This window comes from Ciconia boyciana, chromosome 12, assembly GCF_034638445.1.
Source record: "Ciconia boyciana chromosome 12, ASM3463844v1, whole genome shotgun sequence".
NCBI classification, from domain to species: domain Eukaryota; kingdom Metazoa; phylum Chordata; class Aves; order Ciconiiformes; family Ciconiidae; genus Ciconia; species Ciconia boyciana.
The window spans coordinates 2,819,196-2,839,182 of record NC_132945.1 but is presented as its reverse complement, the minus strand read 5'-3'; the positions used below and the strand labels follow the sequence as shown (position 1 = coordinate 2,839,182).

The 19,987-nt window shown below is 48.9% G+C and overlaps 1 protein-coding gene across 1 annotated transcript; it reads right to left on the bottom strand.

Moving 5' to 3' along the window:
• Positions 1-16,952: 16,952 nt before the first annotated feature.
• On the bottom strand, positions 16,953-19,166 carry POU3F4 (POU class 3 homeobox 4). Its single transcript, XM_072876867.1, has one exon. The coding sequence runs from the start codon at positions 19,077-19,079 to the stop codon at positions 17,973-17,975; it is 1,107 nt and encodes a 368-aa protein (XP_072732968.1). The 5' UTR covers positions 19,080-19,166; the 3' UTR covers positions 16,953-17,972.
• Positions 19,167-19,987: the final 821 nt, after the last annotated feature.

The window sequence follows — 19,987 nt, the reverse complement described above, 5'->3', positions numbered from 1 at the left end:
ATTATTTTCCCTCCGTCTCCCATAAATTTCAAAGGGTTGCAGCTGCTTTTAATGTGCACACTGATTTCTGGCTCCTGAAGCCGATCCAGCGTGAACCGGAACATAAACCCATTCGGAGGGAAGCTGTAGGTTGAATAGTTTGTTATCCCTATTTTTCCTGTCCAAATTAAAGCTTTTCCTATGAACTTCAATTTTAAGATTCACTTGCCTTTTGATGCTCTGAAAGAGTCTCGTTAAAAGAGTGAATCAGATTTTTGTTAAACGTGTAAGCTGTTTGAATGCAGAAGAGGCTGAGAAGGGTGGTGGGAGCGGGGCCGGCTCCTGCGGGCGCGGGGGTCCCCGCTCCGCCTCGCCGGGCTGCGGGCTGGCCCACCAAAGCCCCGCGGCCAGCGGGTTACGGCCATTCCCACACCCCGCATCCCTGTGGCTGGTGCATTTTGACGAGCTTAACTTAGAAATTTTTTCCAATTAGAAGAGAACCATCTCTTGTGATGTTGCAAGACAGGATGGGGAGGAGGGACAGAAATTACTGCACAAATAAAATTTAAAAAAAAGGAATAAACCCCCACAATAACTCCCCCAGGCTCTTGTAAAACCCCTGGTGTCTGCCACGTGCAGAGGGGTGTCAGTCAGCCTGGGGAGCCCGACCATCCAGGGGGAAAGGGAGAAGTCGGAGCAGGGAGAGGGCTGGTGGGCATTGGGATGGAGGCGATGGGGATGGCCGCCTGCAGCAATGTGTTCGTGGGAACTTTTCCCGGGGATCTGTTTCTGGCTCTGGGAGAGATTCAGGGCTCTCATTACTCCTCGTCACGACAGGCGATAGCGGGTGTTTCCCCATTCGAAGCGCTGTTTGCCCGAGTCCTCCTGTTGAAATCCCAACGTGACATTATCACTGTCTCCGTTTCTCTCACCATTCAAACTGGAAACGACATTTTTATTCAGTTTCTGCCCAAAATTTGTAAGTCATTTTGCCGAGTGCTTTTAAAATAATTGTATGTTGCACCTACAAATGCATTTCAGTAACGGATTACTTTATGCAAAAAAATGCAAAGGCCTTTGGGAAGAATCTGGGTAAGTAATTTGCCTTTATTTCTTTACTGCGTGTATTGTATGAGTTCTATATAATCCAGTTTGCATTGCTGCTTTCCTTAAGCAACAACAGAGGAGCAGTTTGCAGGAACAAACACCTCATCTGGGTTCTACCATTTTTCTTTTTTATTTGGTTGAATAAGTAATGCTGAATGTCTTGCTTTTGTGACAGATTGGAGGAAGGGCAGAAATGCCACAGATCAGCTCATAATAATAGCTACTTAGATTAGTATAAATCAACATTGTAAAGCTAAAGAGTTGTTTTCTCTCTTTAGACTGCTTTCATTTCCTTGAGTTACAAGAATTTTTTTCCCCTTGTAAACAGCTGCTTTGTTTGGGGTATAGGAGCTTCCTCCAGAGTCTGCCAGCTATAACACGTACCTTTGTGGCTCAACTAAGTCCATGATGTACGCTGAGGGTGCTGAAAGACTTAACCCCCAGAGATCTTACTCTTTTTGCTGCTTATTGCACATTCCAAGCAGAAACGCCCCGTGCAGGTGAGAGTTCTCCCCTTCCTAAATAATTTGGGATCAAAGATCCTGGCCCTGGGTTAGGCAAGGGTGAGCATAAATCTGGCTTTAACTGAGATTCATGCTTTCTATTAAAAATAAAAATTGCAAAGAACTAACCATGATTGTCTTAATAAATGATATTTATGCCCCTCAAGCAGCATAACTGATCCATCATTTTATACATGGCTCTCAAAAAGGATTAATACTGCTTGTTACACTCCAGGTTTCTGAAGTGAATCAGCTCTTCGGTTAGCATGCGGGTCCTTCAAGAAAGCGTAGGCATGTTCATACACAGACTTGTATTAGCAGGCTGGTGCACGTACAACTCAATTTTTGTGATATGCAACGGTTTTTTGCTCACCTCACCCAGCCGTTCCTGAGCTCTGCACCAGCCGTGGGGCGAAAATGCCTCCTGTGATACCGGCCTGAGGTTACGGCTTCCTCGGGCACGCTGCACAGCCCGACCCCACCTCCACGGGAGCCCTGCGGGGAAAGCAAACGTAGACGTTTGGTAGGAAATGAGCTAAATGAACATTTGTAGCTTAATATTTCCTCACTCTAAGTGTAGATTCTGGAATTGGAGACTGAGTGTTAACTGCCTGATATTTCTGAAGAGCTGCTTTGAACCTGGGGCTGGTCTTGGTTTAGAGTCACGAGCTGTTTTATTCCCAGACTTCCGAGGGCTGCCCGTGCCCGGGAACTCGCTGTGCCGGCACAGACCGCGCTCTTGCTCCAGAAGAAATTAAACCTTTCAGGCAAACACCATGGGAGAACTTGTCCTTTTACTGAGTTCCATTGTTCTTCACTTATTGCACATAGATTTGAAAACCCAGCCAACTGGGAGGACCAACTGCTTGCATCCTTTTTTTCCACTACCGTCCCTGCCGCTGTACCCTCCTGCCCCTCTGCCTGGGTCTGGCTCTCCTAGAACCCAGCCCTGGAAAACCCACACAAGATAGCTAAAATTCCCATACCAAATACTTTCCTAACCTATAAGCTAGAGTCACCTTTCAATTCAGCTGAGTAAACAGTGGAAAATAATCCCAAATAGGGAAAACTTAATTTCTGGGCTTATAAACAAGCTTAAAAAAACTAACATGATTGGTGATGAACAATTATTGTGCCTTTGGGCTTGACTATGCTTGCACCATATGTCAGGTGGGAGTATTTTGAAAACTTTTGGGGGTGGAGGAAGGTAGTCCTAGAGGGAAACATTTCTCTAAAGATTTATTTTGATCAAATCTCCCTGTGATACACTATATAATTTGATGCCCTTGTTAGTGGTGGTATAATCAAGGCCTCTCCTGCATCTCTGAGAGCATAGCTGGCTTTAATGGCAAAGGAGAAGATTCCCGCTAGCAGATGCCATGCCAAGGGGAACGGGTTTCCCCCAGACTGATAGAGACGCACGCAAAAATTGCCCTCCTGTTTGAAATAGTTGCGCTATTTTACCATCCCAAAAGAATATTTGACATTGAGCACTTTCTCCCAAATGCCATCTATACACAGCAGAAAATGTTTTTCATGTATTTGAAGGTTTCCATCCTTTTAAATGTAAAGTTAAGAGGGCAAACCAGCGTTAATTACTAGAATGGAAGAAAAAGCAGTGCACAGGAGAGGGGAGGCAGGGGAAGCCAGGGTTTGCCACCAGCTTGTCCTCCCTTGGGGTCAGGGAGCTCAGCGGCCTCTCGCACCCCGGTCCGGGCCTTTCTTTTTCCGACAGCATTTTCCCCTGGCATACCTTCCTTGCAGGTGCAGAGCGAAGTGCGCTTCTAATCCAGAAATGGCTTAAAATTATTAGTTAAAACCAATTATAAATTACATATCAGAGATTAAGATTTCTTCGCTTATAGAATAGGTTTACCATTTCCTTTTGGCTTTTTTTTTTCCCAACATCAGAAGAAAGTTATTGCAATCTGTTGATAGGCATCAGCACATCAGCATGCGGCATGGGCTGGGAGTGACATTCCAGTGTGTGCTTCTCTTGTTAAAATATTTCCAAGTGCTGCTGGTTTCCTCTTTTTCAAAGATGACTGCTCTTGCTGAGCATCTCTGTGGGGTTTTTTCTGATGGGTTTGTTTTTTTTTTTTTTTTAAATGAATATAACTTCTTGGATCAGACAGAATTTCAGTGTATACATTTGCTTTGTGGCACTTTCTAATCTGTCTAGGCTGATTTGCAACTCAAATAGTAAGAAAATATATTTATGAATGTACTTCTTAATGGAACCAAAACAGATTTCAGAGGAAATATTCAGAGACAGCCAACATTTTTGCATTGTAAATGTGCTGTGTTTCTTCTTATTTTCTCTATTCATTATTACACTTGCAAACAATTCATTGTTGATAATTAATATTAATTTCATACACTTAATTGACAGTATTACCAGGGGGTGACTAGATCAGCTTCCCAGTATTAAATAATTTTTACCAATTTGTACTGCTCAGCTTGCTGCTTTGCTGATTTCCCAGTTGCTTCATCTCTTCTGCATCTACAGCCAGACACAGGGGGAATCAGAGCGGTTCAAAATCAATAGATCAGCAGTCAGAGCAAGTAGAAAGATGCGCCTTCGCTGCGTGACCATGCGTCTCCGACGGAAGAGCGATGAGCCTCGCTGTATTTGATCATCCGTCCACGTGATCCATCTCACCACTGGAACACCAGATGTTTGCACAATATATTGCTCGGATCCATCGCGTAGATGTTAAGCACCGTTAAGAAAGTACAATTTTTGTCTAATCATAAGCTTGCCTGCTCAGCTCAACAACCCTGCCTCTTCAGTACCCTGCTGTATTCTCTTCATCGCCTTGATTCATACCGGTATATTTGCTGTGGGAACGCACTACATTAATACTTTCATGTTCAAGCAGGATGGCAGAAATTAATGGTCAGGCTGCACTTCTCCACGCCTCTGTGGAAGAGCTCAGAGAGACCCCCAAAAAAGTTACGGAAAAAAATATTTGTGCTCTAGAACTGAGACCAAATATTCTACTTTGGGTATGGGAAGGAGTGGTAGTTTTTGGGAAAAAACCTCCTAGTTTGGGATTTTATTTTATTTTTTAAAGTGAATTGAATTTGTAAAGGCTGTTTTTCTGTAATACAAGAATAATTACTCCTTAAAGTACATTCAACGATGATGATTTTACTACACGGGTGGTTCTGGAGCGCAAAGACCTGCGTTAGCACCACAGAAGCTCAGGAACCGCCTGCATTACATGCAGCAGCTCAGTAACAGCCCCAAAAAGTTGCTGTCTAAACCCAGGACTGCCGTACGCGGCAGAGCATCCCACAGCACTTCAGCCCACACCCCACTTATAGGTTTTCTGATTCCCCCCCCCTCCCATAGAGCGAGCTGTGCAGAAGCACGCCCAGCTGGGCGCAGGGGAAGTTGAAACCCTCCCATCTCCCGGTAGACAACATTTTTGGTGCTCTCGTTTCCTTCTTCCTCCTGCCTTGGTTTTGCAGAGCAGGAGGAACTTCCTTTGCCTGGGAGGGCAATGGGGGCTTGTCATCGCGGGGCTGGGATGCCACACACGGAGCTGCCTCGCGCAGGGCGGCCGCCCTGGGGAAACCTGGCCCTAATTGGGAACTTCACGATATTTCAACACGAGAAGTAAATGACGGCCACGGTCCAAGAAAGAACATTGAATTCCTGCGACTGGGTTTAAATGGCTGTGAAACCTTGTGAGACTTTCTTTTTTTGTTTTGTTTTTTTTTTGGTTTTTTTTTTAAACGTCTGGTTTTCATAAAGTGTTTGGGACGGATATTTGTGATGGCCAATTTCTCCGCGCGCCTTTCCTCACCTAACAGCCCAATTCCTCCTGTCCTCTTCCCCTGGGTTGAGGTGTCTCAGTCCCTCCTGGGTACTGCATATTAGTTCACTTTAAATCATGGATTTCTATTAAGTGATACTAATCCTGGTTTGGTGTCTACGTTTTTAATCCTTTGCAACATATAATGTCTTATGTATATAGTTTTTTAATACTTTATTACAAAACAAATAAAACAGCATGTTAGGGATATAGCGGAAAGTAAAATAAACATCAATGACATCATTATATTTGATGTCTTGTTTTTACTTTTCATATACTTGTAATAACTGCCATTTTAATGGCCCGTTATCAGAAGTGATTTTAAAATTAAAATATAGTGTCATTTTCTCGAGAAATTTGTTTGAGGTAATAGTAAGAAAAAATACTGATTTTGCATATTTTATTTTCACAGCTCTTTTTAAGCAGAAGTTACTTCAAGTTCAGTCTTTGAGTAGCTCACGAGAGCAGAAGGCTTTGGTTTGGGAGTTTTTCTTCCTGAATTGTTATCTTCGTCATTTACAGCCGACAGAAAGGAGCATTATCTTTATTCTTTTGCCAGGAGAATATATGTGTAAATAGAGCGATTCACGGTGAGAATCAGAGGTTTCATGGGGGTAGGATGAGACCTTTAAGGCTGTTTGGATCCCCAGGTCCTTAGGCAGCAAGACCCTGCTCTGCTGCGGTGATGGGAGCTTTAGCTTTAGTGGGAAGTTGATGGGATTGGTCCCTGCTCAATCTTGGTTTTTCAAGGCTTTTTTCATTTCTGAATGCATTCAAAACCTTTCTTATAAGTTCATCAATAATGATGATCCATTCTTTAAAGAATTCACTGGTATCACCACCACAAAACTGGACATTAGCCAGAGGTCTATTAAGCATGGTGCCCAGCAAGTAAAAAGTTGAATTTTAGAAGACACGACTCTTGTATTTCTATTAATTCATCTATATATTTTTTTGATATATATGATATAGTAACCATTAGTTCACTTATACTTTAATCAGTCAATCTGAGTTGATAAAATAGATTATAGCTACCTATAAACTGAATCGATTATAAAGGGGAACTTGCTAAGCCTTCAAAACTGATGAAATTTTATTTTTACATTAATCTACCGACTGCTGAGTTGGAGCTCAGTTCTTGGTGGCTCTTGGCATTTGTGTTAGTGTGCCATGATGCCACAAGAGCATCTAGAAGGAACAACAGATCCAAAATGCCCCAGACACAATGTTATTGGTGTAAATCAGGTATCACCTCTGATAGAAAACACAAAGGAAACTTTCAACCACTCCCTAGTCTGGCATAGACCTTGGTGGTTCATTACAAAACCGCTCTGGGTATTATTTAGGATAGGATTTAAAGAAAATATATTATATAAACCAAATATCAATCAAGGGATGAGAAAGATGCATCCTCAGAGAAGTTATTCCACAATGACTTTGATTTTCTTGCATCTTTCAAAAAAGGTGGCACTGGCAACTCTTGCAGACAAGGCTTAGTGGAGCGCTGGTCTGAGCTGGTGGGGTTTGGTTCATACGGATGGTTTCCTTAAATACAAATACTACTTGAGTTTTGCAAGACCCATGAGTTGGTGAATAAATCCTTTCCCCTCCATCCCATAGATTGGTTCGGGGTGCCACTGGGGTTGTTACTGCAACACATTCAATGTTTGTGAGCTTATCTGAATAAGGAGTGACAGTAGGGGGGTTTAATCTTTTTCTCAGTCACCAGGCGTACCGTGCTGTTTCTGAAGGGATATGTTAGCAGAATGCTGCTAATGCTCCTTTTTGGGCCCATCCTAAAGATGTTTTCCTGTAACTTATTAGCCAGTTGTTTTTTCATTTGACAAACCCCCCCGTTGGTCCTTTCTTACCCAGTTTCCATCTCCTTTCCAGGTCCCAGCAATCATCAGGAGGTCTGCAGTCACCCAGCACTCTTATTTCTTGGTGTAACATCAACTGTGCAAATATCGGAGTCTTGCAGGTAAAGCTAGTGTGTGTTGGCTTCTCCTCTCCGTGTTTTAACCCTGGTCTTGCTTTTGTTTTACAATGCAAGTTGGCAGTAGCAGGGGACCCTGAGTCATCAGAACAGATTCATTTTGTAGACAGCTTTGTATGCAAAATGAAGATAGTTCCCCAGACGAGTGGTGGTAGTGGTGGTTAAAGGCATTAGAGGTGTTAGAACACACATAGATAAATTTTAAGGTATTGGAGAAGCGAGTCTTCGTGTTCGTCGCTGGTCACACCACAATACAGACTCTTTTGGGAAGAACGAGCTGTCCACAGCAGCCCCCGGAGCTACAAAGTTTGTGGCTTTCACTGATTTGGAGGACTCCACGATAACACCCACTGCTATTTCTCAGTAGCCCTTCTCACCTTTCTTCTGGTGAGAAAAGCATTGAAGCATAGAACCCGCTAACAGGGTGGAAAGATTTTTTTTTTTTCCCTTTCCATTAAAGTTTCTGGCTATTCCCTGGCCATCAAAACCGGGTAATTTGTGGGGTGCATTGAACTGAAGCCTGCTGATATCCTACTTTTAGGGGGACCTTTCAAACCACTGTGAGCGCCGGCTGGACAGCCTCCAAGCCCTTCCCTGCTGCGAGCTCGCTGCCTGCACTTAGGCTGGCTCCTTTGATCCTCTGCGTGTTTACGTGTGCCTGTCTGTCTATTTATGATTTTATATCACTATCCGTCGTAGTTCAAAGAAACCTGGTTCTCCGTTACTTTCGCCTGTGTTGCACCTCACGCTGGGGAGAAATTCCCCATGGCTAGCAGCGGCGATCTTCAAATTTCTCTTTAAATTTCTCCCTTGTGGTGCCTGAGGAACATTGCTGGGGACTAGGCTGCTGGGACGGTACGGCTGGTGCCTACAGCATCGCCTTGGCCGAGACTGTAGGATGTGGGACTGGAGAACTAATAAATTAAGTCACGATTGGTCACTTCTCATGTAAAATAGCTCAGGAATAATGAAGTCCCTGGTGCACCCGCTCCTTTTCGGGTTACCAAAACTCTGCTTATGGTAGGATCTTCCCACGTATTCATAGGATTGGATCTACCTAGGGGACTAATAATGGAGCCAGGGGATGTGGGGTGTGTTTGGAGCCTGGCTGAAGAAGGTTTAAATTGTCCACATTCATGGGTGCTCGTTAATGTACTGTAGCCATCTTACAACACGCAGTGAAATTAAGATGCGATATATTTAGAACAGATAAAAAAATATATGTGCACAGTGTTTAATGGCCTATAAACCCCACTGTTACGTGTAAAAGCAAAGCAGACAGCTTATGGTGGTCTGAGCAGGCTTCGAGGAGCTTGTGGGAACAGGAATGGTGTCCCCAGCAGCACGGCTCTGTGCCAGTAGTCTCCAAGAATTTGTATTTTTTGCACTTTAGCTTAAAAACTCTGAGGACTGAAGGAAAGGTCTAGTCTCTCTTTAGGTTTCCTAATCTCCACTGCAGCATCCACTGCTGGTTGGTGCTGGAGATGGGAAGCTGGGTGGAATGGGTCGCTGGTACCTTCTGGCTGGGTGATCCGTCGCCAAGTCACGCTACGTGTGGCTTTGGTTTGTGGCGTCATCTCTTCCTTTTTGACTATTTCAAAGGAGCAAATTAATACTGTGCTGGTTTTGTACTCTCATTACAAATGTTGCCTTCAGAACAGATTCATACTTTGCCATTTTCTGTTCTCGTTACAGTGTTTGTTATGAGAATGAGATATCATAATTTTAATGCCCGGTATAGCCTGTGAAAGACTATAAACATTTAATAGACTCATAAACATAGACTTTAACCTTTTCAATATTCTGTAGCTGGATTGGCCCCCGCTGTACTGCATCCCCACAGGTTACTGCTGCGAACACGAGGGATGGCCGCGGCGAGTGAATCAAACAGCAGAAATCCCGAAAAGGTCAAAGCAGCGCAGTTTACTATTATCTTCCTTAGAATATATGAGGCGTTACAATTCCGATACCGCATTTTTGTGACTTAGGTTGGGGCAAGAGGAAGAAATGGCATGGCATAAATCTCTGCTGAAGACAGTCGTTGTAATGGGGATGGAAACGAGCACCCACTGAACTCATCTCTTCTAACTCTCCTATGGCCGTGCTGGGTGTCTGCCCTCCTCTTGCTCCGTCTCCTGGCTTGTCCTGCCTTCAATATACAGAAGAGGTAGCAGCAACTAATTGTGCATGTGTTTTCTTTAGGAGATTAGGAAACCCCCCCTCAAGACTTTTCTGCTAAAATAGTTGTTTGGTATTCTTTCATTCGATGTGCTTTATTTTGAATAAAATGGCAAAAAGTATTTTATAGTCAAGGATGAAGAATGCGACAGAGCAGAAAATGTACACGGTGAGTTTGAAGCTTCAGATGTGGTGGAGTTGGAGATCATCTGAAATGGGTGTGCAGCATACTAAAACATATCAGACAATGCAGACTTTACTTTTTTTAATCTGGATTTATGATGAAGGTACTGGAACAGGTGCTCACTTTTACTGAATTGGGTTTAAATTGCTCCATGCACCATTTTTGTTCATTTGGAGCGATTCAATAGTGCTTGTTCCTCTAGGAAAGAAAAAGCCTCTGCACAAAGGGTTGAGAGCCAGCACCGAGTATTGGATGTGCAGGTTCCTGTGCCCCGAATGACCAGCTCCAGTGTCGGATGCAGGAGAGTGCAGATCGCAGGAGGGAAACCCGGGACCTTACCCGACTGCGTGTTGTACTCGTCTGAAGCCAATCTTGGGACGGCTGCAGCACAACAGGGGCCAGCGTTTTCCCAGGTTTAGCTGAGACAGGCCTGAGTGATGCTTAGTCACAAAGGTTCTCCACCATGGGGAACTGAAAGCTCAAAAATCCCGGTTTGTAATTTTCTCATATACCAGCCTGAAAAAATCTTTGAACTTCAGCTTTGTACTTGAAACCTAATCCTGTTATAACTATCTTATTATGCAACCGCATATTTTTCTGAGAAAACCATTGCCAGTCACATTACCATGTATTCATTTCTGTATAGATCTTGTTACAAAGGCAGATTTTCTTAGGCTGTACTACAGCTTTACTATAGTATGAAGAATACATGACAGTAAAACCTATACTATTACTTTTTCCATTAAAAAGTTATCATGGCTGTATAATTTTGGGTGTGTAGCATCCTCTCTCTGCTGCGGTTAGGAGAAGTTTTGGCTGAGCAGGGCAGGACTTTGTGTTTATAAGGTGCCGTGTCGTTCCTGCACTCGTGTTGGGTTTCTGTAGCATCACCTACAGAGAGATTTGTCTACTCTATTGAAAAGCAGGATTGTACAGAAGGATTCGACCCTGCAAAAGCTTTATGTGGACAGAATTCCCGCTGCTGAATTGTTTCCTTCGTGAAGAAGCTGTATCAAAGGTAATAAAGTTTTAAATCGATAATCTAAATATATGCAGAGCTCTAATCTTCCTGTAGATTTAGTAATCCCCTGTGACATTGACAGGACAGTTTCTGCAAACTCCAAATTCCAGCACTGAATTAGCATTTCTTAGGTCTCAGAGATCCAGTATGTCCATACAGTGTGTACGGAGCAAGGAGCAGCATAGCTTCACAAACTCAGGTTTGACGGCGTTTGTATTTATGCATTTATGTATTTATGCATTTATGCATTGTTTCACTTAGCAACTCCATTTTCAGGATCTAGGGGGGGGAAAAAAAAAGGCTGTGGCTAATTGTCCCTGCCTGCAAGTGTGTTTTCTGGCAGGACTTTGATTTTTCCTTTTCCCCCCTCCAGTACGGAGCCTTGGAAAGCCCCGCGCGATGCCAGCCCCTGCTTTCCCCCCGTAACTGCACAGAATTTGTGCTGCGGAGTCGGACCCCCAGCACCTGCTGGGTGCCTTTCAAGCTGCTTTAACTGGATCACAAGTTCCTAGCTGCAGATAGATGTAACAGAGACTAATCCCATAATCTAGACAGAAGTACAAGCCCTGAACGGGGAGCAGCTCGTGTTACCTCCATTTGCACTCCAGCCGACATGGCAGGAGGAGTTCAGACGTTGTCGCTCCCCCCCCACCCCGAGCCACTTTCTGGTGAGTAAGATCTGTCAGCTGATTTTTATTTCATTTTATTTCATTTTTTCCTTCCCAAAGTCTGAAGATAAATATGCAAAACAAAACTTCATGCTTTGGCCAAAAAGGAAAACAACTTTGGTTCAGAAATGGCATTTCTACATTGGGTAAATATTATTTGTACTTGAGGTGCAGAAGTCAAGGACTGGCATCATTTAAAAAATAAAAATCCAGCAGCAGAATAATGGAGCAGCATTTTCGGTTCCTTAATAGTACCAGGGGTGAGAAGGGCTGCTGCCCAGCTTCTCACAGTCACTGCTTGAAACACCCACGTTTTAAAAAATACTTTTGCAGCAGCAGACTCCTCGGTGTCGTTTCAGCGCTGCTCGGTGCCGGCAGAACATTGATCAGGAGCCGCACGGAGCTGCAGAGCCAGGACGCAGCGATCGATAGCACCACAAAACCAGAGCCGGCAGAAATGATATTTACCATTAGCTTTTTAACTTCGTGTTGACAGGCTCTTACCAATGACAGCTCTTCCTCGCTCTCCTCTGTCTATCCCCTTCCAAGATTTAATACTGGTTTGCCATTTTAATTAAGGACGTGATTCTACAAATATTTACAAGCCGGCGTAGCACGTAGCGCTCGCTGTGAATCGGCAAGCCACAGATCCATGTACAAATCCCTTCACAAGCGTGTGTAAACTGTGGTACCGTTCACATCACCACCACGTAAAATGGTGGTTTTAAATCCTCTTGCTTACCCTGCTTTCCCGAATCTTAAAAAACTCAACCAAAAACCCATTTGGGGTGAGATTTCACATACCAGTCCTCAGCATAGAACTCTGGCTTTCTTTTCATTACATTAAACCAAAAGTTATTTAGTTTGGCCCTCTCCGTATCTTACAGTGTTAACAAAATAGATGCTTATTGCTTTAATAAAGGTTTTGATTTGGAAATTATTTACCATTTAGACTTCGTATGCTCTAATTGCTTTTGATTCTTCAGAATATATATAATGGAAAGCAGCTGAAAGACTGGGGTTTAAAAATGGGCTCTTGCACATTTGAAGTAAATTTTATCCTGCAATCAGTCGTAAAGATCTTAACTGCAGCTATCACATATCCTAAATATGTAATTGCTGTGGAGCCTTTCCAGTCTATTGGTTACAGGATGCTAGAAAAAGGGGAAAGCGAGTGCAAACGTAGGCCCTGATCTTGGCGAGGATTTTCGGGGATGCTCAGCGGGACTGGTCACCTGCCTAAAATCTTGTATATACATTTCTTCTAGGATCGAGCCTTGAGTGAGGTTGTGCAGGGACACAACTGAATAATTTCATTTGCATGGAGGAGCTCACCAAATTAAATAGAAACTGCTCTGGTGAGTAAAATGATGAATTGGGTCTGGGTTTTGGGATCGGACCCTTGGCGGAAGGGCATCCCCCCCAGCCCCGCATGCTCCCTGGCTCCCAGGGGAAGGACTTAGTGTTTTAAACGTGCCTCCATCTACATGTGGATCTGCCCTAAAAATCGGTGGCGATTTTGGTACATCGATGCAGGCCCAATAGGACCGGGTGCTCTCGTCTGCTTTGCCTGAACGTCTGGAATTGCTACTTAAAAATAAAGAAAGAAAAACTCAAATTACTTAATTTTGAGGGATTTCAAAAGCATGTTGGTCAAATGTAGTCTAGGTATGGATGGGACGAACTGGTCCATATTCTGAATGATCTATAAAGACCACTATGAAGTGGGATAGCATCTCTGCTTACTTGCAGCAATTTTTGCTTCCAAGTGAACCCCCTCCTATGGTCCTGGCCCTCTCTAGAGGGGAGGAGAGCACGGCTTGGGAATATTTGAAATTTAAAGCCAAAGGAAGCCTCAGGTTTCATATAACACAAAAAGCAAAGGAGATGCAGCCTCAAAAATTGTTAAAGAAAGATGTTTAACACTCTCCATTAAAATCACAAAAGCGGTGTAATTCATTGTTATCAGAGAAATGCTTTCTTTCAACCCTTTCTTCTTTAAAGGACCGCGTGAGATATTTCAGTACTAAATTAGTATCTTCCATTAGTGCGAGCGGCTGCTAAGTACACACCATAAATTCTTCGTACCGGGAGACACGTGTGCGCAAAGGATGCAAAGGCAAGGCCACTGCGGTCCTCGAAGGAGAGCTGAGGGGCAGCTGCTGCAAGCCCGGAGGTTTGCAGAGGCTGCTGAGATAGATGCTTGGTGGTGGGCAGCTTATATAAAGCCTGGATATGCTCGTTCGGGGTTTACTTTATTCTAACAAAGACCAAATTTGGAGTCTCTCGTTCTTCTGATTATACCCTGTGCTTCTTTCCACCCCCTCTTGAGTTCTTTTTTTAATGATTTCCTAAATTCAGAAGATAACCTGATCCATGACTGTGAAGCTGAAGTTTCTTTTCCTGCCCTTGGTTTGGTGGGACTTTTGGATGCTTAGCATCCCCAGCCGCCCCGCTCCGCCCGGATGCGCTCAGCACCCCGAGGCATCCCCACGCACACGGTGTATGATGGGCAGCAAAGAAGACAACAGTGATCTCTACTTAACATTAGGTGGCACAAAAGAGTTTCCTTTTGCTCACAGGAATACTGAAATATATGGGCAATAACAAGCAGAGATTTTCTTTTCTTTAAATGAAATTCTCCTTCCCTATTTTTTCCAGCTTTCAAGCAGTCTTTGAAGTACTTCTGCTGATAAACTTACTTGATTTTGCCTTTCATTGCATCTCTTTTGTCTCTTAACATAATCTGTTTTAAAATAACACATAACGCAGCCCTCGCTGTAGTTGTATTTACAGAACAGCCAAAGGGCTCTAAAACAGGCTAATTTCAGTGAAACGCCTTCTGCCCTTCCTCCAAACCAACGCTGGCTGCGAGAGCTTTACCTCTCACGACCCTGAACGTTAAGAGCCAGTGTGACCACGTAGGGTATGTTTTAACGTGAAGCTTTTCCTCCGTGTCCTTGGTTGGGGCTGTTTACAAACCGCGGCCATTTACTCCCGCTTTGGTACCCACGCTACTCGGTGCACGTTTATTTTGCTTCTGGAGCTGACTGAGAAATGTGATTTTGGGGGGCTATATTTCCTTCCCCTTCTGCTGTAATCCTTTCTGAAGCAGTTGCAGGTTGTCGTCCCGCTGCGGAGGCAGCCGGGCTTTGCCGGGCGCAGGGGCAGGCGCAGGCCCGTCACCCCCAACACCGTGGTGTCTGCGCCGTGCTGCAGCTTGCAAAGACTTACCAAAAAAAAAAAATCAGATTTATGGTTAAGAAACAAAGCATCGCCCACTGCTTACGTCCCAAATCCCTCTTGCTAACAGGTACAGGACTGTACGTTCGTTGTAAGCGGCGTGGGAAGGTGCCTGTCCACTCGTGCTCCTGCTGCTGCTGGGTTATACAGACAAGAGAGCTCGCTCGGGTCGCTTCTCAGGACTCCTAGAGGTAATTTTCCCCTCCCCTAAGCTATTCGCAGAAGGGTTGGTTATTGTTTTCCCCACGGTTCAGCTTCGGAAGGGGGGAAAGAACAAAAAATCGAAGGCCATTTCGCCGGTGCTGCCGTGAAGTTTGCTGCTTGCCTGCCTCCCCCCCCCAGCACCCACCCTCCTCCCTTCGCCCGGCCCGGCTGCCGGGGCTGGAGCTTCCCCGTTTCACCCCATTAGATGTGATTAACTGTTATTGTTCCTCCCGAACACGCCACTTCCCGCCCAGGGGGAGCGGGGGGCGGCCCGGGCCGAGGCGGGGGGGGGGTCGGGGCGCAGGAGCCCCGGCCCGGCCCCTCCGCTGCGCTGCCGGTGCCGGCGGCCCGGGGAGGGTGGGGCGGAGGGAAGGACGGAACAAAAGGAACTTCCTTCGTGCCCCCGTTCCTGCTGCTCGGGCGGCGGGGGGGGGGACGACCCCCGCCGGGGCCCCTGCAGGCACCGGCCGGCGGGGAGGAGGCGGCCGCAGCGCGGGCGCGCAGAGCTGCGCGGGAGCGGAGGCGAGGAGCAGCGCTGCGCCTGCCGCCGCACGTTGCACACGCATACCCACACCGATCTCGCTCTATAGGGTCCATATACGCGGCGGCGCGTCCTGCCCGGCGCTGCCCGGGCCCGAGAGAGCCGCAGAGCCCCTTCCCCCCCCAGAAGCGCCTCTTCCCCCCCAAAAGCGCCTTTTCCGCGCCCCGCGGCAGGTGGGAGCGGCGCGCCCGGCGCGGCCCGGCCCGGCCCCAGCCCCTTTCCCGGGAGGGCGCCGGCCCTTCCCGGGGAGGGGGAGCCCGGTGCGGCGGGGGGGGCGAGGCCCGGGGGGTCCCCGTGCCCGCAGCCCCGGCTCGGCCAGCGCACACACAACGCAAGGTCATTTTTAATCCTTTTTTTGTTCTTGTTGGTTTTTTTTTTTTTTTGTAAAAATGTTTATTTAAACCTTTTTTTTAAATTTTTTTTTCCGTTTACAACAATAAAATATTGCGTCAATATAAATCCCTTGACTAAAACTGGTCGACAACCAAACGTTACAGCCACTCGTGTGTTCCGTTGTTATTTTTCTTTTTTCCGACACCCATTTAGGCTTTTTCTTTCTTTCTTTCTGAAACGTTTTTTTTCTTTTTTTCTTTTTTTTAAACATAATGCGGAATTTATTGAAAATAAATAATTGTTGGCAACTGCAATAGGCAATTTTGGATAAAATAGTTGAAAAAAGCAACCTTTAATGAAAATAGCGTTTATTATACATCAGTTACTAAATGAATAAACTAAATGATCTTTCTTTAAATTAATAACTTCCAAAAAACGTTTAATATACAAAACTGTACAGTTATAAAGTTGGCAGAAATAGGCAGGTCCTCAGTGTCGAGTTTGGTTTTTTTTTTCCTTTTTTTTCCTTTTTTTTTTTCCTTTTTTTTTTTTTTTTAGCGCTTACTGAAAAATACTTGAAAAATATAAATGTCGAAAGGAAAAAATCTGAAGGCCGGGGAAGGAGAGGGGCTGTGCGGGGAGCCGCGGAGCGGGGTGCAGCCGCGGAGCGGGGCCGTACCGGGCCCGGCCCGGCCCGGGGGGGCCCCTGGGTGCGGGGGGAGCCCGGCCCGGCCCGGTCCCGCCCGGCCCGGTCCCGCCCGGCGGCCCCGAGCCAGCCCGGCCGCGGGGAGGGTGCGGGTGCAGCGGGTGAACTTGGCCGTGCCCGCACACGCACACGCGAGCAGCGATTCCCCTTCGCGAGCGGCTGCGTGGGTGCGTGGGCGTTGCACCCCCCCCGCCCTTGTGCACAACACATCCACGGGCGGGCGGAGGGGAGGGGGCGGTTACAGCTCAGCACTGCCCTGTGCCGAAAAAATGGTGATGGTTTTAGCCTTTTAGTGACTTTTTCTTTGTTTGTTTTGTTTTTCTCCCTGTTCGGTTTGTTTTCCCTTTTTTTTTTTTTCCCTTTTTTTTTTTTTTTTAAATAAAAGCTTGTCACCAAATCCAGCATCTCCCTGGGACGCGGAAATAAGCTCAGCGTGAACCAAATGCGGGCGTTTTCTGTCCCTCCCCCCCCCCCCCCCGAAATTCATGAGACGCCTCATTCCTCTTCACTATCGAAACAAAATACAGAAAAACTGATTTCCGAAGCCGAAGCGCAGAAGTATCAAGGTGTTTTACTACAGACCTCTCAGTCTGGCGCTGGTCAAAAAGCCCAACTCATCTTCGGAAAGCAAAGGACTGGCCAATGCCACGGTTTTGTTCGTGATGCTTAATTTCGGATAAATCTCTTAGAAATCTTTTTTTTTTTTTTTTTCCTTGGGAGAAGAAGGGGGAGGTCAGGATTGTAACCCGACCGTTTTACGGTGTTGGGAAGTTCTTGAAAAGGCAGAGAAAAGCTGCAACAAATAAGCCTGTTCTTGACAGCCCTGCGTGCGGCAGTGGGGTGCGCGGGGCTCCGCGGGCGCGGAGGGGAACCCCGTCTCCTCGGGGGGGGGGGGGGGAGGAGGAAGGGCCGCGGCCGCCCTGCCCCGTCCCCGCTGGGTGACATTGCCGGTGCGTGGGGAAGGGAGAAACGTTTTGACTGATCAATTCGATACAAATTAGGTCACAAATATTGTGTACAGTTTGTAGTAAAACACCTCAGACATTTAAAAACGCTATATAAGTCTTTAAAAATGCAAAACTAGTCTATTGTAAAACAGATTCACCTGAAATACAGCTGATATAACCAAGGCGCTGGAAGGTTATTCATAGGCACACATCTGTCTTTCCTTTTCTGTCGGTTCTTTCTTTTTTTTTTTTCCTTTTTCCCGTGGGTTTTCTTTTTTTTTTTTTTTCCTTTTTTGTGTGTGGGTTGGTTTTGTTTTGTTTGTTTTTGTTTTTTTCCCCTTCGTCCTAGCCGAGACCGAAAACAAACCTTGTCTGCGAGTAAACACCGTGCACTGATCGGCGGACAGGTCGGAGAGAGAAATATTGCCCCGGCGGCGAGCGGGCAGCCCCCGCTCCGCCTCTCCCGCCGCTCGGCAGCCGTCCGTTCAAGCCCCGGCGGCGGTCCCCCGGTCAGCCCCGCTGCCCCGGCCGCCCCCGGTCAGAGGTCGTGGCAGGCCGTGTCCGTTTTCACGCCGTGGGAGTACACCTCGTGCTGCGGCTGCTCGCCCGGCGGGGTCATGCGCTTCTCCTTCTGCCGCCGGTTGCAGAACCAGACCCGCACCACCTCCTTCTCCAGCTGCAGGCTGTCTGCCAGCGAGGAGATCTCCTGGGCGGCCGGCTTGGGACACTTGAGAAAGTGCGTTTCCAGCACGCCCTTGACACTCACCTCGATGGAGGTCCGCTTCTTCCTCTTCCTCCCCTGCGCCGCGATCTTGTCGATGCTGGTGGGGCTGCCGGTGGAGGAGTCGGCCTCCTCCAGCCACTTGTTCAGCAGCGGCTTCAGCTTGCACATGTTCTTGAAGCTGAGCTGCAGGGCCTCGAAGCGGCAGATGGTGGTCTGCGAGAAGACGTTGCCGTAGAGGGTCCCCAGGGCCAAGCCCACGTCGGCCTGGGTGAAGCCCAGCTTGATGCGCCGCTGCTTGAACTGCTTGGCGAACTGCTCCAGCTCGTCCGAGGTCGGCGTCTCCTCATCCGAGTGGTCCTGGCAGTGGTGCCCGCCCAGCTCGCCGTGCTCCCCGCCGCCCTCGCCCCGCAGCCCCGGGTGCAAGCCCTGCGCGGCGGCGGCGGCGGCGGCGGCGGGCGGCGGGGTCAGCCCGCCGTGCTCCAGCATGCCGCCCACCGCGAAACCGGCCTGCGAGTAGACGTTGAGGGGCTGCCCGGCGGCGGCGGGGGCCAGCGAGGCGCTGTGGGCCGGGCTGGCGCCCCAGGCGCTGGGGTGGTTGGCGTGGGGCGAGTGGTGGGAGACGTGGGGCGAGCGGTGGTGGATGATGGCGCCCAGCTGCAGGTCCTCGCGGCCCGGCTTGACGTCGGGCTGCTCCAGCGGGCCGCCGGCCAGCGCCGAGGGCCAGGGCCCGCCGTCGCTCAGGCTGGTCACCCAGTGGTGCCCCAGCGGGTGCCCATTGCCGGGGACGCCCTGCAGGTACTCGCTCTGCAGCAGCTTCTGCGGGTTGCGGAAGGGGCTCCCCTGCTGCATGCCCGCGCCGTCCGCATGGGCGAGCGAGCCGGAGCCGAGGAGGCTGTAGGGGTTGGAGGCGGCTGTGGCCATGGCCGCCGCGCAGCCCCCACGAGTTATACTGTGGCGGCGCCGCCGCTTCAGCCTTTGACATCCACCGGCACGGCGGCCCGGGCAGCGGCCGACCGCCGACTGGCAGCCGCGCCGCCCAATGGGGGCGCGCCGCCGGCGGGGCCGCGCCGCGCGGGCCAATGGGAGGGACGAGGAGGCCGGCCGCGGCCGCGGAGGCGGGGCGAGGGTGCCGGGCGCCGCGCGGGCCCGAGGCAGGAAGTGAATCACTCCGCCGGCACCGGGGGCCGGGCGCGAGGCGGCCCCGCCGCTTAACTCCTTCCGCGCCGCGCTCCGCGCCGGGCGGGGAGGGGGGGGGGGGGGCGCGGGGCACGGCTTAAATGGGGAGCGATTAGCGCCGGGGGAGCGCGCGGCAGAGGTTAAACGGCGGCGCCCCGGCGGCAGCCCTGCGGGACCACCCCGGCGGCAGCCCGGCCCGGCCCGGCCCCCGACGCGCCCCCGGGGCCCTCGCCGCCCTCGGCCCGCCGGGCCGGCCGGGCTGCGGTGCGCGGTGCCCGCTCCGCTCCTCTGCGCCGGTGGCTGCCGCTGCCCCGAGCCGCGCGTCTGCCGCCTGCCCCGGGCCGCGCGCTCCCGCGGTACGCGCTCAAGAGCCAATCTCCCCCCCCCCCATAACAATAATAAAAAAAGCCCCCCCGAAGGCGCTTTCCGGCCTCCCCGTCGGTAAACCCCGCCGGTGCCTCCTCGAAGTTTGCGCTGCGAAATGCAGGGGCGCGGTGCGCCGCCGGTGCGCGCCCGGCGTGCGGTCCGCAGGGCAAAACCGGGGGGACGAGGGACAAGCCGGGGCGACGAGGGACAACCCGGGGGGACGAGGCGCGGGCGGCCCCCAGGCCCCAGCGGGGGGCGGGGGGAGGAGCGCGGTGCCCCCCGGCTCG